General features: G+C 43.7%; 1 protein-coding gene across 3 annotated transcripts in view; it reads right to left on the bottom strand.

Annotated features, from left to right (window-relative positions):
• Positions 1-10,116: 10,116 nt before the first annotated feature.
• The window catches only part of pigg (phosphatidylinositol glycan anchor biosynthesis class G (EMM blood group)), a 55,023-nt gene continuing 46,044 nt past the window's right edge, over positions 10,117-19,095 (bottom strand). The window contains exons 13-15 of one of the 3 annotated variants that reach the window (XM_076103006.1): positions 18,918-19,089; positions 17,912-18,075; positions 10,117-14,713 (exon numbers count right to left, since the gene is read on the bottom strand). In XM_076103006.1, the coding sequence (XP_075959121.1) occupies positions 14,491-14,713; positions 17,912-18,075; positions 18,918-19,089 (559 nt within the window). In that variant the 3' untranslated portion in view covers positions 10,117-14,490. Of the gene's footprint in view, positions 14,714-17,911; positions 18,076-18,917; positions 19,090-19,095 lie in introns of those variants that run through there. The other 2 variants (XM_076103007.1, XR_012957324.1) reach the window with 2 other exon arrangements.

Genomic DNA, 19,095 nt, shown 5'->3' on the forward strand with positions numbered 1-19,095 from the left:
GAGGTTTGGAAGTAACCACTAATCTCAGCAGTGGAGTAATAACGTGACGAAGAATAGAGAGCAAGAGTAAATTATTAAAAACGAACAACTTAGTGCTTCATCCACACACTCTTGTCATAGCATAGGAAAGCACATTGCTATCGCCAGATAAGTGACAACTTTGTTCAGCTTATTTTCTGTAGCCGGTGTAGCATTAAAGCATGCTAACTAACGGACAGCTAGTTTAATGCTACACTGACTACAGAAAATGAGCCAAACAGCAGGCTGGTGGCCAGTGCCCCACCTCACTCCTCACCGCTCGAGGAAGGACAAGCTACCTAACTAGCCCGTCATCTGTCTCTGGAGCTGCAGCTGCTCTCTTCCACCGGTGAGAAACAATTACTCTTTAAGGCCCCACTGACGTGTGTTCTCACCATGACAACTAACAACAATCTCCATTGTCTTTTGTGCTAATCAAATGACCACGGAACACTCTTACATGTCTATTCTAATCCTATGCTGTCTCTCTGAGCTATAACTGGTAAGATTGATAAGACTGCTATCAATGATGAGTATGTGGGAGGAAGCCGAGGGACAAGGTGAGCCTGAATGCACCACAGCTCATTTGTTTTAAAGTAGCAGAAGGAGGGATTGTAGAAAAAAAACTTATTTGTGTTGTTTTTTAATGCACCCTCAGATAGCAGGGTGTCCGGTGATGATACAGACTGAAGGTGGGCCTGCATCGTTTCCAATTTAAAAAATGTAAACTGTGCAGCACTGCCTCCCATATTGTTCCATTTGATGTGACTTTAAATCATTTATTAATTCCACCGCACACAAATAACCACATGAGCTCACAGCAAGGATCCTTCAAAAACATCCTCAACCTCATTGTTTCTAATTTCACTTAAAAGCTAGAACAGTGACAGAAAAAAAGGTAGATGTGTCTGTCATGATTATGTGCCCGCCTTCAGACAACACCGCTCAGTGGTAAATCAAACTGAAATGGTCCATTTTCAGTCAAATGAAAGCTCTCAAACGAGGATCCATGGCCAAATGTCTGTTCAGGGGCACTCTGAGAGAGACACTTAAAGAAGTACGGTACTGGCTCAGTGTAATAATCCTCCTCTTATCCTTTTCAAACCGTGAGATGATGCTTTCCTCTCTCTCATGCTACTTAACTTGGGCTTTGAGTGCCAGAGATGAATACAGGACAGAGACAAATAAATAATCTGCTCTTCTCTTTTATCTAAAATTTCATGCGAGTAAAAAATACAGCTATAACCTACGATTAAGCCAGCGACCGACAAGAGAACTAAAGAGGTCTTCAGGGAGCTGGTGTCCTAAAAGTCTCAAGGAGGGGGTGTCCAAAGAAAGATGCAAACAAGAGCTCTGTCCACTGACAGAACACCAGAACAGAAAACAAGAGTTTAAGTCCAGACCTTTGCAAACAAATAAGGTGTGTGCCTCTGCCAGCCGCAGCGCTTCAACCTGCAGCACAGCCGCCCGGGTCAGCAGTATCCCACCGAGCTTAATGAGTGAGCTGGGCCGGATATGTTGCTTTTTAATCTGCTTGAAAAACTACATTTGTCAGCGGGGGAGAGACACATTCGCCTTAACCTTTAGAGAAAGTATCTGAGAATGTTTTCTGCCTTCGTTCTTAACTCTTAACACCTTGAAATAAAGTAAAATGTCAGGCTTTGTAAAGATCACCTTCCAGGGAGCCGGCGCAATGAAGCAATTCTGCTTCCGTTACATATTCATTTTAAGCATGCATGGTGCTTGTTACTCACCAATATTGGGCTGACATTTAATAACTAATGTCAAAAAAGGATTGCGAACAGCTAAGGTGTATAGGCATCATTTGGTTTTACTTTTTGCCTATGAATGTTATCTTTAGGTGGCTTAACATAAATAAACCTATCATTGACATAGTGGTATAAACCATATGAATCTTAAGTCTGAATGGTACTGTGATCCCCTATATTGAATCACTGGAACTTTAGTGCTGGCTTTGTTTGCATTGGGAGTTATTGGACTGTCTGACATTTTCCATTTTCCAGTTGGTTGTCTGGTTAAGCTACGCATAGCCAGAGATTTCATATATTTCTTTTCGGATGCACAAGGTCTGTTTACATATGGAATAATTGGAAAGATGTCCCAGAATATATAGAAGACAAACTGTGCACAAACATCATCACAAGATGTGGATAAATTGCTGATTATGTCTTCAAGAGATTCATGCAGATGCCCTGACTAACATTCTGTGACATTTGCTGCTAACATCTATAGCATTGACAACATGGGGAGGTTCTTTGGAAGAGTTTACTCCACAGAAATGGAACGCTTTAGAGCAGTGTTCATGCTCCTATTACAGCGCTGTAACATTTCATTTCACAGCACTATATCGTTTAATTATGCCAATTATGGCACTTTTAACATCAGACTGTAGTCACTGCCATCACAACAGACTGCCATCACAACAGACTAGGTCACATAGCTTTGGAACTCGTCTTGAACGGCAAATCTAGTTTTCTAGGGCATTTCGATTCTTTTTGAGAACTAGTTAAAGGTTGTTTGCGAGATCATAAATCATATATTGTAGAAAAATCCTTAGTGGTTCAACAAACAATAATAATCTGTATTCAATAATCAGATATGATTTCATTGGTACAGAGTGTGCTACATCTCATTTCAGGAGAATCGATAATGATTGCTTAATTTGTAAGTCACACTGGATAAGTGCATTTTACTTACCTTGAGAATGTCCATTTCATGCCACTTAATACTTATATTCTACTACAATTCAGAAGGAAACATTTTTTATTTCACTACATTTATTTTAGTTATTTGACAAATGTAGATTTACATATAGCTTTCAAAGCACGATGAGCTTATGAAATATGATGCACTGTGTGTAGATTAAACTACTCAATTTTATATAAAATACTTACAATTAGCTTCACCTTGACAAACTATTACAGTCAAATGACATTTCTGTACGAACGATCCAGTAATAATAATCCAACGATATGATAAACAATAGAGCAGCACTCACAGGGTCATTTTTCTGGTGTTTTTCAAATTGATACTTTAAATTAGTTTTACAAATAATACTTATGTATTTCTTTTGCAACAGAGTATTTTACATTGTGGCGTTGCTATTTTACTTGAAATAAAGGTCCACTGGTAATGCTAATAGGCCTGTAGCTACACTAGCCTGTAACTCAGCTATTGTAACATTAGACTCAACTTAGGGCTCTACACTTTTTGTTGGGCACTACTGCTACGAAACAACAACAAAAAACATCTGTTTTCATGAATAATCACAATGCCATGGCTGGGTAACAAGCAATGTTCCTGTTAGCCAACTAGCTTAGTTAGCTAACTTGCTGCGTATTTAGCAGGGAGCTAGCTAGCTAGCTATGTCCCCATGTTTCTATGTTAGTCAGCTCAATAACCTCTTAATACGACGCATTAAGGAAACCTTTCTAATGCTTTTACGTTCTCAATAATGCTTTTATTTAGACATTGAAATCTCCACAATGGCTGAGCTGATTTTTACCATTCAAACTGCATTTGAAGAGTCCATCTGCCTTCATTCTTAAACAATGTCAACTGTGAAAATAGACCTTATTAATCTCTTACAATGAGGACCCTGGGAACATAGGGATGTCGTGGGACACCATGAGCTAAGGTTGCAAGCTAATAAAGTACATACCGAGTTTTATAAATGTCCATACACTAGGTTTGTAACCAAAATTGTTTAAAAAAAACAATTCCTTCCCTAGAAAACCGATAATCCCACTAGCAGATTGAGAAAAAAAAACAAAAAAAACGAATCACCTCCTTTTTTTATTCATTGTTTGAAATTCTGGCACTTTAAACTGTTCTTCACATCATGGAAATTTCTGAACAAAATATAATTTCTGTGCTTTTTTTAGTGCTCACTCAGTAATGAGGCACAAATCTAATTGTTTTCACCTCACACCAAAACCTGAAGAATATATCTAACTGTCCAGGTTCCACTGTGTTGCTGTGTTTAAATGTCAGCTCCGTCAGACTGTAATTATGAAATGACAAAGTGCATTCAGTCTTACAAGAAAAAAAGCGAGGGAGATTAACTTTCTAAACGTCACCGCCGTGGGAGCAGTTTACAGCCTGCTGTCCGTCGTGACGAATGCATCTCTGCTCTCTGCTCGTTAACAAACGTCACCTGCCTGTTCACTGGAAAGAAAACCTGAGACCACACAATAAATCTCATTTATCCGGGGGAGTTGACTGAGACTGATTCGAGTTCACACAGCACAGACAGTGTCTTCTTCTGATGGCCATCGGGATGCTACATACGGAGGAGATATCGGGGTTGAGTGGCACCTTTTCACGGGGGTCAACCTGGTGACCTTACGGGTCACATGCCGGATTCTACTCTTCTCAAAACCGATGTACGCCTATGTGATTACCTCCACTGGTGTATCAACTGTGCCTTTGACGACAGCTCACGACATGCTTTCTATATATATATATATATATATATATATAAATAAAAGCAAATACATGTGATGTTGTTGTGTAGGGCAGTCTATTATCTTAAGAGCTGTGTGTCTGCGGTTCTTTTTCCTGGTGGCTGATCCTTTGTTGGATAGCAGTGCTGCATTAGTGTAATGACAACCTCCAGCTCTGGTCACACAAAGTAAAAAAAAAAAAAAAAAAAAAAAACGCTGACTTGCATCTTTAAGATCCTCACTCTGTGGAATATAAGGGAGGGATTCTGCACAAGTGATTACACTGCAGATATCTGGATGAATGATGTACGTGGACAGGAGCGTACAGCCGGGGATGAGCCGACGGAGCCCCGAGGCGAGGAAGGGAGTTCAAAAATGTCTTTGGCGCAACTTGAGATGAGAGACAATTGGCGCATTAGGAAGCATAATAACTTTTTAAATGCTGTCGCTCTGGCTTTGCAGCCGCTCCCACAGAGAGATATAGTTATGCTGCTGAGAGAAACACAGACACACATCTTGTATTACATTTTTTTTCTCCATCTGCATACTTGTCCGAATGTATGTCAAGGACAAAATTGCCGGGCCGAACTTATGGAGGAATAAAAAAATCAATACCCCCTAAAAGCCTTTCATTAGACACATTTCCATTTGTCGGTGTGCAGCTGCCAGGGAAAGTTGTGTCTGGAAAAGCTCCAGTGGCTTTTAAAAGCCAACACTGGGCCTTTCCTGACAAAACTGTGGTTCATTACCTATGTGTGAGCTTCCAAGCCATTAGACTCGCTTGTGCCAATTTCTGAAAAGCTTGATTCTCTCCTTTGTACTCTCTTTGGAGAGCTTTAAAGTTTCTGATTTTCATTTTCTGCTCTGCAGGAGCAACAGCGTTAGAGCTCTCGTTGTGACTGAATGCACAATGAGCAACTACTAAAAGGCACCATTGCAGAGGCAGAACTATGTGCGTACTGTGTCTTCACATTATTTGCAGATGATTATGAATTTTTAGCTTGTAGTTTGATGTGCTGGAAACCCAATCAAAAGCCATTGATCACACTGGTACTGTATCCCAGTGTGCACTATGTGCTGGCTGTCATACAGCTCAGTGTGAACTGGTATTACCTGGACAATCAGAACTCAAAGTCCACTCACAAGCTTTTTGTCAGGACTTTCAAAAACTTCACATGGTGTTCGTCAGAAGATGGAATTTGTTCAGTTTTCATGGAGATGTTGACAAAAACAAACAACATGCAACTCAATAGTTGTTTTGATTAACAATTTTTTAAAATAACGATACATCTGAGGATTACTTTCACAATTAATCAATGAATCATTTTGTCTATAAAATGTTAGAAAACATTGAAAAATAGAGAGATCACAATTACTTAAAGCCAAAGGTGACGTCTTCAAATGTGTTGTTTTTCTGATTAAAAGTTAGAAACCCGAAGACAGTCAATGTGCAAAGATACAAAACATAGAAAAACAACAAATGCAGAAGCCTAAACCAGAGAATATTTGGCCTTTTTGGATTAAAAGATGGATTTAAACGATTAATCGATTTTCCCAGTCCTAACTCCAAGTCCACTTACCTGCTTCCTCTGGAGCTGTAAACCAGAGCACATGCACCTCACGACTGAGGACGACTGTGTGAGAGGATTAACGACACGGACGAGAGGTCCTAAAAGTTGCAACAGCTACAGATCCATCTCCATGACAACTGAGAAAACTCCATCCCCGATGAAGAACACATGATTGTTTGGCCAAACTACTACTATCTGAAATCAAAGATGGTTCACTGGATCTGGACTAATAAGGGGAAAAAGTACAGTTTTTCAACTTGAGGATGTCGATCAGAAGTCATTTATTGATTACAGCCAGATGCTGAAATCTCTGGGTATTTTCCATGAGGTAGTTTGTATTGGAAAGAAACCTACCTACAGAAATATCCTGTATTAAAAATGTGCCTTCCTGGTTTGTAGTTACAGGCTACTGTGATTCTAAAGGATGAAATACTTTGCGTAGAAGGAGAAACAGTTCTATTGACTTCCTGCTGGGTCACGGATGACCTAACAGTCCTTTGATGACCGACCGACTCCACCGTGACCGACCTCCAACTGGATTTGTGGATTACAATCGACTCATCTCACATGGCAACCTGCCGAAACAATAAGTGATGAACGCTTTGCCTTGATATTTAATTATGTGTTGTACTCAGTATGAACCAAACTCTCTGCAGCAGATGTCTGTAAGTCTGCCAGCAATGAGCACAGAAAGGTATTCTCTATAACTTCTGGCAAGTTTGTTCATCCACTTCTTAAAGTAGCAGTGAGTGAGATTTAGTGGCATTTGGCGGTTTAGGTTGCACTTTGCAACCAACTGAATACCGCCCCCCCCCCCCCCCTAAAATGTAAATGTTAATGCAATTGCCGAGTGTCACATTTCTCACCTAAAACTCCTCAGAGAGACACACTGCTATATTATTCTGAGCAGGGAGTCATTATGTGAAAAGTGAAAGTGTTCCTAACACATCTTGACATTTAAGGTGGAGTAAAGCAGTCCTCAGGTCAGAGCCCCCGCTATATATTTAGCTGTAACTCGAACACACAGTCTAATCTGTTTACCAGTAAAGTGTAAAATGTAGTTCACGACGGGTTAACGAGCAGCTTTACTGCTGTGGAAGTCAAGCCAGTAGTCATTTTATGCAAACAGCAACTGTTCCCCTCCAGGCTTCTTAACAACTGAGCAGAGTTTTAGTGAGCTGGATTCCTCTCAGCAGCTTGGAACAGAAAGTGTGGTGGAGATGCAGTGGGGGGGGGGGGAAGGGGAACCCTGGCAGCGTCTGCAGCCACAGAGTGAGCCGTGTGTCAATCAATAGCTCCTGCAGTGGCTGTGTTTTCAGAGGCAGCCAGCTGTAAACTTGCAGTAACCTCTTTGGGCTCGCTGCCATCCGCCACTTAGCAGACAACTCATGGAGCATCAAAAGAGTGGAGCGGTGCAGCTGAGGTAAGGTCGCTTTCACAGGGAGAGCTCCGACTCTGAGGCACATACTCAGTTCTCCAGCTGCTCCATTCCTGTAATTAGTTCTGTTTTCTGCTGGACGGACAGCCGTAGTTAGTCCTCACTTCACATGAAAGGGAAAAGAGGAGCACATACAAATCAACATGCTTCGGATGTGTATTATATATGATATGCACAGAAAGTTGTCCAGCGTGTACTAGCATCTGCATCTTGTTTTCTCCACTAGAAAGGCACCCTAGAGGGCCCTTTATCATGTTTTCTCTTCTGTAAGGGCATCCAAGAACAAGAGTTAAAGATGCTTCAGGATTGGGGGGGGGGGGGGACTAAAAGGGCATGGTATCATGTATTATTTACAGCGGGGGCATCTAAGAGGGCACTTTATAATGTTTTCTCCACTAGAAGGGCACCCAAGAGGGCATCTTATGTTTTATCTACAATGAAACCATACAGAGTTAAAAGACGGTTAAGAACTGGGGGGGGGGGGGGGGGGGACTGCCATGTCGAGTGTGAAACAGTGGAGCTTTGAAAAAGATTTGCAATTCAGTTGGGGCGACTGGATTTAATGGATGACTTGAAGAAAGCTCCGTTATTAAACCAACCAAAACATCAGCAAGAATGTGGGCATGGCTCACATCAGCTCTTCTGGGATGTTAAAAAAAAACAAAGAGGGCAAAAATTATTATTTAAAGGAATTCCAACAAAAGGGAAACCATTTGCCTGATAGACAGAATTGTCAACTCGTTACACTCTGTTTCCCTCCTGACATTGCTTCTACTCTAGTTGATCTCCATGTGGGGGGGGGGGGGGGGCATGTCATTTTAATTGGACATGTGATGTCATGACGTGTCGTATGTAAAATGTATTTGTTAATCAAGGGGGTCATAACAAATTCAAAACTATTATTCAGAATCCCAAATGCGTAAGAGAGCCCATTGAGTGACCGATTCGGAGAAGTCGGGGTCATTTTCCCATATTCTTCCTACTCCTTTGTTCCGCTTGACAACGGCGTTAGTCCCGCCGAGGGCTCTGATTGGCTAATCGTTAGTTCGCCCGCTACGCTTATTCGTCGATTACTTTTTAATCGAGAAACCGCCGTTTCATGTCACGATGCCAGACTAGCCAGATGTGGAGGATTCTCATGAGACCCTGGCTGTTGGAGTTCATCCAGAAAACCAAGTCATCAAAATGTGACTGCAGGTCTCAGAGGGCTCTGACTGGTCTGTGCCTTCATGTACGCACCCCCTAAAGGCCAATTCACACTCTCTGCGTCCATGTGTCCGTGAGTCTCCGCTTTGGCCTGCGTGACGTAGAAGTCGGGTCCTTCAATGGGCTCTGCCCCGAGGACTTTACACTCTGTTGGGGGACTTAAGTGGTCACTTGGGCAACAACCCTGAGATCTAGGTCTGCTTACAACAACCACCATGTTTGAGCATAAACTGATTTACAGGTGTACCTGAGAGCAGAAAACCTAAGGCCAAAAAGAGTCAGAGTGGGTCATGTTTAAAGCCTCCATTGCTGAGGCAGCTACTGGGTGCGTTGGCCAAAAGGTCATCTGTGCCAGGTGTGATGGAAACTCAAAAGCCCCTCTGGTGGACGGGCCTTTCGGGCTCAGTTAGCCCAATAAACTCTTGGATCTGCCGAGTGGTATTGGCAAGCAGTTCCGGCAAACCGTCAAGACCCCTCAGGAGGAAGCGTTTCGCCCCGGACTTGTCTGTGGAGAGTGACGCGTGTCCTGTCTGGTGACACGTGGCTGCACCTTTGCAGTGACGAGCACCAGTGGTTTGAGCACCTGGTCAGGATGCCTCCTGGACACGTCACAATGTGAGGGATTACACAGCCTTTTTTTTTTTTTGTAGCTTCGGGATCTCCTAGAGGAGCTAGAGGAAATGGGAAGAGGGTAGCCGTCATGACCCCGGCCTCATGTAGCCTCTAACACTATAACACATACATGTTATAGGAGAATAAAATAACACGTGAAAATAACAGAACAAAGAGCAAATTCACTTCTGTTCAAAATTTGTGCTGAAAAAGACATGCCCTGATAGGCCATCAGGCAGTTGCTTTTGTAAGATCTGCATCATAACAAAAAGGATGTTATGTATGAAACATTTAGAGTGCAACATTTAGTTTTTCGGGGCAATAATAGATCTTAAGCGCATCCTCACTTTGGAGGTTTTAAGAGAGACTCTCACTGCACAGCATGAAATGTGCGGTTCCTTTAACGATGGCATTGAAGTCCAGCTCCTGAAGGCATGAGGTTATTATTTAGTGGGTGGATAGCAGAAGGATGATGCTAAATTATCATCCTCCTACTACTACACCGCACGCTAAGCTACTCTATAGGTGCACTTCCACAGATGGTTCGGTGTCCAGTTTTACTAAGTCGGTGGGAAACTTTGACAGCAGGAACTCCAGTGAAAAGTGCCTCATATGTCAGTCGGCCTCCACCAAGGCCGCGTGCAGCAGAAAGACTATGTAACGGACAGATAATCACGTAGATATCAGGACTGTGTTCACAAGCAAATGTCTGCTTAAAGAATGCCAACGTTCAACCTGAATCAGGCTCTGGACGTTTCTTCTCGTAGTTGTTGCAGTTGACAAAATCACACGGAAACTGAAACAGTAGTGTTGCAAATCATTTAATTCATTATTAAGGACATGAATAATGGAAGAACAAGTCTTTCTAAAAAATGATCAACACTCATCTGTCACTTTTCATAATTTAGATTTGTTGCACAAATCTGCAACAAACAAAAAAAAGGTCAGTTAGGAGATACAGAAATCAGAAGAAGGTAAAAAAAGGGGACACAATTCAGCTTAAGAGGAGACAAACAGAGTGGTAGAAATAAACACACACATGCCGGACGAACTGGATGGATTTCACAGTTCCCATGAACTCCTTTAAAACAAGTGGGATGTTACCAGAATAACAGTTTAACAGTTGGAAAAGAATCCTGTGAAACAGAAACTGTTGTGAACTGAACTCATTCCTACAAAGATGGACTTTCAAAAAAACAATACACAAAAAAATAAAATCCCCACAGCATTGTTAGCTCACGTTAAAATGCTTCCAACCATGCGGACGCTGTAATTATTCTGATCCATTTCATGGGCCGCTAGCTATTTGGATACAGAGGAGTGATTTCACGCGGAAAGTGCCGTCCCATCAGATTTGATGCGAAGCTGCTTTGAGGCTTCTTCTTGCACTGGTGCAGCCATGTTGTACACACACAGGTCCACGAGGAGGAAGAAATAAACACTCTCTCTCTCACTCACACTCTCTCTCACACACACACACACACACACACACACACACACACACACACACACACACACACACACACACACACACACACACACACACACACACACACACACACACACACACACACACACACACACACACACACACACACACACACGTTATTATCATGATTACATTTCGTCTCTGTGAGCTGAGCATCTTCGTTGGAGCTCGTCACAGTGACTTTGACCCAGACACCACTTCCTGTCTAGCCTTCATGTTTTTAAGTGATATTCTGACTTGTTTGAATAAAAACTTCTTTTTTTTTGTTTTTAATACTGCTAATAGCCGTTCTATAAAAGGTTGTGTGTGAAGGTATTTCAAGAAGTTTGTGGTTTGTTTAGAATGAATAGACGACTATGAATGGACAAAGAAAGAACCTCCCCTTATAGACACGTACTTCATCAGCAGAAAGCCCCAAAAAAACAAAAACAAATTACGTCTCTGGCTGCTGTCGGCAAGTCTGCTGCCAGCACCGCGACGAATGATCCCTGTAATGATATTATCAATTCAGAGTCCCAAAGTACTTCACGAGCTCCTCAAACTCCACACAACCAAAGTGGTGTCACAGGTTTTCACTTTGGTGCAAAGCAGCTGATGAGATGCAGAGTGTCCAACACTTCATCTAAAGCACGGAGTACTCCGTAACACCGACATCATTCATGTCTACCTCTCAGAACGCAACATAGGTCTCCGTCTGACAGGACGTGTGCACTGCATTTTAGATTGCCTTTAAACATTACTATCACAGAAGAGTGAAAGAAACCATAACGCGTGTTCTGTATAGTACGTCATCACAGCCACACAGTGGGTTTCCATGACGCCATTGTGTTGGTTAAAGATGTGCAAAGACATTATGATGTGAAGCATCGTAACAAACTATTTCCATCACACTTTGTGTACGACTCCTGACTCAACTGGAGAGAGGAGGCACACGCCAACGCCATGCTGTTAATTTAGAAAAGGATCGTGTTCATCTTCAAAGTGCTGCTTCTGATGCAAACCAGCTCACCTGCAAGGGATCCTTATGCAGCGTGCGTCTGTCAGTGACCCTGCGTATTCAAAGGGGAATCCTTCAATGACGTTCGGTACATTTAAATTCTGTTTCCTGTAGGTATAGCCAGCGTCGAGAGGCGAGTGGCAGCAAAACAACGCGTGAAGCTCGTCTTGCATCAGACAGAATCTATTCAGAAACACACTGAACACCAGCATTGCTTATTCTTATTCTTGCTTATTCTTATTCTTAAAACCTTCCTCGGTTTGGCATCTGCTTCTCTGACGCCCGTGGCCCCTCGGGGGCACGTCAGTGATCTTAGCCCCGAGCGAGATGCTGTTTCAAGGTAGACAGCTCATCAAGGTGAGTGACAAGTGTTGGGGGCGGGATCTTACAATTCCCCTTTTTTTTGTGCCTTGAGGTGAAAAGCTGCACACTGTGTGTGTTTTAACACTCACTAAATCTTCCAACTGGTTTATGTTGGGTAATGATGGAAGAATGGCCATGTTGTAATCAGGAGGCAGCTTTGAAGTAGTCACAGCTGTTCATCGACATCACAGCCGCCCATAACTCAGCAGAACAGCTGCTGGAATGGAGGTCTTTGCTTTTATTTTGTAACGCACCGCTGCAATAAAACACTGTGGTACAAATAACATGAGCAAACACGATGTCACAGAAGCAGTTGGGTTCGTGACGTACGGGAGACTTGCATCCACAGGAACTGCTGCTTATTTCCAGGTTGTTATTCGACTTTCAACATGGAGGCCGAGCGACGCTACGTAGTAATTCAGTGTGCTCCGTGAGGACCACAGCAGCAACACACCGCTTGCTCTCTTTGGCTCCATACTCTTGTTTTGGACGACAGCCAGCTTGCGAGCTTTACTTTGGTGCTAGAAGTTTATAAGTCTGCAGCGCGCTGCCAGACTCTAGAGAATTATAGAACCTGTACATCCAAAGTGTAACGCATAATCAGAAAGATGCAGCTGGATATGAGGGCGAATTACGCTCCCGCAGAAGAACTTTAGGATCGTCTGACTACAAAGACTCACGCATGTTGTCCTGTAGTGTAGAACTGTACTTTCTATCGAGCAATGTGGGGGAAAGAGAAAACTAAGTGTGCTGAATTTGTTCACGTCTTCTTTAAACTCCAGTAGATGAATGAAAATGTATTTATGGCGGTGATTTAAACACTGGCTAGTTGCATGCATTCAATGGTGTTTCCTCCATGCAACCTCACACCAACACAACTACGGCTAAACTCTTAGTGAGAGATATCGAGATCAAAGTGTTGAATGTAAAAAGAACGTGTGTCTGGTGTTCCTGATGGGCTGCAGACCTCGAGATGACGTTACACTGCATTAGAGATGCTTGCAGAGACACTGGAATTGCTACTGAATAAATAAAATGTCAGTTGGAGCTGGAGAAAATGAACCAGAGAACTAGGGAGCGTCAAGCGATGGGACCGCGACGCCAAACCAGACTTGACCGTCACTTTCATTTGATCTCAACGACACACACCTGTAAACGTCTGTGACTATCTTGCACGTTAGCGATGCCATCATGTCTACTGGCAGACAGACGGACATAAAAAAACAAACAAATGACTCCAAACCTCTTCTGTGCTAGTTTCCGGCTACAGTCGGTGTCTCCAGGACCACGTTTAACCATGACGACACACACGGTGAAAACAACACCAGACACATGCTGATGCGGCTGGTAAGGATAATAAACATTAAAGAAAAAGTCAAACGAATAAAAAAAAAAGACATCAATTAAAATGTAGTGAAGAGAAACAAACCCCCCCCCCGTATCAAACCCCCCTCCACCTCCATGTTACACCCACACAAAGTGCTTTCCCTCGCGTGGCCTGATTAGACCTCCTCTCAGGACCGTGTGGGCAGGGACACACTCCGCTTGATTGGGATCTGTTAGCTTTGTGGTACCTGGACAACTTTGTAATTAGTCCACAGACCCGATGTCACAGCAGAAATTTTGCACCGTGCGAGTGTTACAAATAACCAGTACGTCATGACGGAGTGGCACAATGCTGGAACTGAGCCCTGATTTATTGTATTATTACCATCTGTGCTTTTGCTTATTTGAGTCAAAATGTGACAAACGCCGCCTTCCAATGGAGTCGAGTCGAGTCCACCTCGTACACGGCTTCCCGTGTCACTTCCACGCGAAGGCAGTGGTTTCTAATCAGCCGGAACAATTGAAAGCTCCTGTGAGGATGCAGGTCTTCACTGAGCCGTTAACGAGCACCACATGTTTACACTCAACGTGAACACATGATGTTCTCCCACTACTCAATTATACATGTAGCCAAAACATCTGCACAGCAGTCCCTGAGGTAATACGCTGCATGTATACGTAAAATAAAGGTTTTTCTCTTTCAAAAAGCTTCTTCATGTCTTTTCACTTTTATTCATCCAAAAACATTTTTTTTTTTCCTTGTAAAGAATGAAATATTTAAATACAGGGCTGAAAAAATACATTGTAAGTGCATTCTCAAAGTATTTCCTGCAAACCTACAGAGAGCAAAGGAGGGGAGCCTTTGTGAAGCAGCACACTACGGAGCGAGGGGAAGCGTATCTCAGTGTGCATCAGTCTTAGAGTCTTACACACAGAGTACTAAGACACAAGGCCCGACCCTCTGACTCCCCCCCTCGGGGAGGACCTGCGTCTCCGTGGCCCCCCTAAGACTTACTGGAGCTGTGGCTTTGCTCCATGGTGTTGAAGAAGAGACAGACTCCCGCGGTCAGCAGCAGGTGCATGGACTCATACAGCAACTTGGGCGAAAAGACGCTCCATATGAAGAGATGGTACCGCAGAGCCGTCACCAGCACAATGTAGGCGGCGGCTGGCACCGACCGCAGCAGGGCCAGACAGTAGCAGCCGTGGCCGACTGCAACCGGGCTCCTGCGGAGAGGGAAAGGATTGGTTAGAGGGGGAGGAGAGCGCTGCAGGGGCAGCAAAGCAGGAGAGGAACTTCCTGTCGAGCGCCGCAGGGGAAAAAGTTTCGACGTGAGCCAAGGTCATCCTATGTTTTCTAAACGGCGATCAGTGAAGCTGCAGATCGCTTGATGACTCACACCAGCGAAAGGCCACATTTTGACTTTTCCTGAGCTTTTACCTTTACGCAGGAGAAGAGTCTGATCCAATTATCTTCTCACAATAATACGGATTGCTGCCAAGTTCTGATAAAGAAGTTAATGACTTTAAAAAACCTGCATGAATGGAGGAGGGGAGCAGTGAGGAGATGATGATGTGAAAGCACACACGCGGATACACAAAGGCTTCTTTTGTGACACACACACACACACACACACACACACACACACACACACACACACACACACACACACACACACACACACACACACACACACACACACACACACACACACACACACACACACACACACACACACACACACACACACACACACACACACACACACACACACTTTTGCAGGTTGGATCATCGTTTAGTTGGATCAAACTTCAGACATCATTTGCTGATATCAGACAGATTTAAAGGGACACGCAGTGATTACATTTGTTGGGGGATTAATAATAATAATAATAAGAACTTTTCTTTTTCTAAATATCCAAATAAAAGGCTTGTCTGATGCCTTGTGTTGCCCTAACGGTCCTGTTTGTAAGTCTGTGCTCAGATGACGAGAGATGAAGTTGGTGAGGATTACATAGTTTGAGCTAAATAATGAAAACAACCAGTTCATAATCCCACCACGCTCCAACCATGAATCAGCGGATAAGCTCTTCAACTAGTGGCGAGTTCCACAGGACGGCTGTTTTGAAGACAGCTCGAGTTGATTTCTGTGCCGCACCTCAAAGAGCTGCTGAAACATTCACACGCAATCTCTGAGGAGATACTTCTCTCAGAGGAGCAGACGAGCGACGTCTCTGACATCTTCTCTAACTCACGGTTCTATAAATGAAGGAGGCGATAAAGACGCTCATCAAGCTCAACTTCAGCCTGATGTCATTTATCCACGGGGTGGGTAGAAGAGAGAAAAGTCCTGGAACTAAATGACCAAGCTGGAGAAAGGCCTGTGCAGAACTCAGACCAAAACTCTATTTGGTCTGAATAAATCCTTTCTTTCTGCCGTCATAACCGAGCAAAAGAACACGGTGTAAAATGAGCAGAATGAAAGATGAATGAAGCACTGATGGAGGAAGAAGATCCCCACCTCTGAAAATCCTCCACACACAAACACAGCAGTACAAGTTTGATGGAGAGCTACGTCGCCCTTCACTGCATTTCATTTACTTATGTCAGGATCTCTCTTTCACAGACAGTTTTAATGATATTAATTAAGTAAAGTGGTGTTGATTGGCCAGTTTTGAAGATTTACAGTTATTCGCTGCAGCGAAACAATGAAAACATTCTCCTGGCCTTAATTAGAGTTTGACTGTGTCGAGGGAGGCCCGCTGAAAAGCTATTGATCAAAGTCCATTCTCCGGGAGCTGATGGTGCAGAGTGAATTCTTTAATGAGCGACTGTACACGAGACTATCGTGGAGTCTCAGAGTGCATATTACAGGTGGGGGCATCTGTGGACAGCGCCACGCTATAAATAACAACAGCAGAGGATGAAGGGGACGTAATGCTTACGAGCAGCGACTTCATGCGGCATCAGCTGCTGCAGCGGCTTCTAGAGGCCGCAGTGTTCACTGCAGCACACGCTGCGAGAGTGAGGGGCAGTACAGGCAACATACCAACATCCCGGGCAGCAGTTTGAACTTGTATTAAAGCTCAACATGTCTCAGGGGTTTTGTTGGTGACCGTAACGTGATTTTGCTGCTGTATGCGCGCCCACGCTTCAAGTGGAAAACGAATGCCAGGGCTTTGCCGTGCAGTCGCTTCAATCTCAGCTTACTTTTAACTGGTAGTGTGGTGCTGCGGGGAAGATGATGGGAGTCATTATGTTCAGCTCGGAAGCACGAGCGTCGAGGTTTTCACAACGTCTCGTCGTGGATCAAACCGTTTGGTCGCTAAATGAAAGGTTGAGAGGTCACCGACGGCACAGAGCCGTTCTCTGAAGACATCTGGAGCCAGCCATGAGCTGTTCTGCTCCAGAGTGTTGGGTGGCCAAATCAAAACCATCTTTGTCGTCTTTAGGCTCTGCTGCTGGCAGCGCGGAAAGTTTGAAGATGAATAGAGAGTTTTTTTATTATTTTTAATTTTTTATTATTTTTTTTAATTTTAATTTTTATTTTTTAAATCAGAGACCGGCTGAACTACTGAAATGTTAAACACGTCATATTCAAACGTGCGATCAAAGATTATTAAGAATACAAATCATGCTTGGTTATACCCACCCCTCCTCTCAGTTCTCATTTGAGCTAACAAAGCTCTCTTTTGCATAAAGTAGAGACTCTTTCTGCAGCTTCAGATATATCAATGCTTTTATGTTACTTCAAATTAAAACACACCTTTTATGCAAACACCATCTTTTTGTCGAAATGGAGCGTTCTACTGTTGGCTCCATCAGCAGGGCAGCTGCTGCCCGGACACAGACCTCATCACTCAGCTCAGTGCTGGGGCCTCATGCCGAGGGGAAGCTGCAGTTGTTGGCTGCATTCGCACACACACAGCGACCCGGCTACTGGCCTCTCTCCAGTGGAGGTCTTGTGCGGGTTAAGCTGTTTACATGCATCTTTGGATACCCTCGCAAGCGGGTCTCCCTGTTGCCCCGAGTAAACCAATTAACAGAGTATTGCTATGCACCTACGCTGTCCCAGCCACAGAGAGGATTCAGAGGGGAAAGTATGGAAAAAAAAAAAAAAAAAAAAAAGAGAGAGACGGCCAACACGGTCGTAGGAACAGTGATGCTGCAGATGGCAGAGAGGCGCATGTTTAAAGGAGATCACAGTGGAGCAGTGGTTCCCAACATTTTGCTAGATGATCTCAAGCGATTGCACCACCTGCATCCCCGTTGCTCTTTCAAAATGAATTGGTGCAAACTGTCCTCACAGCTTTGTTAATGTGTGTCTTATATCATCATATACATCATCTTTTTATGAGCCTTCCACGTACACACACTCCTGGATGGATATCACCCATAGGGTGACTTTTTAAACTGGCACTCACCGGTCTCTCTGTGAGCTGAGGTAGCAGACGAGGTGACACGCCCAGAGCAGGGGCCCCGCGTAAGTGCTGAGGGCCGTTAAGAAGACGGCAGGTGCCTCCACGTAACTCTCCAGTCCGACGAAGCCGACGGAAATGTCGACGGTGGCGATGTTGTTGGAATTGCCCTGCGGGAGCACAGAACAAATCTTATTTTAGCATCGCAGAGGGCACGGGAATAACGCACTCTGTACACAGACAACAAGAAAGGAGAACACAAAGATTGTGTGGGGGCGAAGCTTTGTAAGCGTTTCGGAGCTCTAAAGAACCGGCCCTTTGCTTTATCATCATTACTCAGAGCTTTCTGGCGACTTCCCAACGGCCCAGTTGTTGTTTGTGTGTTTTCCAGTCCCTGACCAGAGCAGCACACACGGCGAACCGTCTGCAGGTGGACTCTTGTTAGAGAGACTCTGTGCCAGCACCAACGCTTGGGTTTTTCCCCGGATTATTTAGCTTTTGAGCCAGTTTCCAGTTTGTAACGAGCAGTAAACTGAAAACATTAAACCTTCCTAACCTGGTTTTATTTTCCTTCTTCATCTCCAGCTCTAGAAGACCTTTTCACTGCGATGCAATCAGGATTGATAGCGACAATATAAAGGGTGTTTCTTTAGTGCTGTGAAAATATGCCTTTGCTGAAAAGCAGTAATACAGCGCAACACTAAAAAGATGTGAAGAAACATTTCATAGCCTTAAAATGTATTTTAAGGATTTTCTTATGAGCTTGTTGTTTCATCACAAGCTCCACCGGCCTCTGAGAGAATCATTACAGCTTTTTGAAAATGAAAGGATTTCAAAATACATAAAGTTATCCGTCTTGGGCCAGTGCAGAATACATACTAATAAATAAGCAGGTTATTGTTAGATTATTTGAGGGGCTCTTAACTCCGGAGAGTCTTAACACGTTACTGAACCCAAGTACGATTGTTCTCTGGACAATTCCTTTGTCACAGCCAGAGTAATCCATGCTCACATCTGTGCTGCTCGGGTGCTCCATGTGATTTCTGGTTGGCACGTTGGTGTTATTGAAATCACCTCCCGTGAGTCCTGTTCGCGCCTCGGAGCCTCCAGAGGAATCAATCGACCCCGAGGCGTTGATCAGCACCTCTGAGAAACACCGTTTGCTCGTTCGCTCGCATCTTTTCCTACAA

This window comes from Anarhichas minor, unplaced genomic scaffold (genome assembly GCF_050575085.1).
Source record: "Anarhichas minor isolate MPS153535 unplaced genomic scaffold, ASM5057508v1 ptg000028l, whole genome shotgun sequence".
Lineage (NCBI taxonomy): Eukaryota > Metazoa > Chordata > Actinopteri > Perciformes > Anarhichadidae > Anarhichas > Anarhichas minor.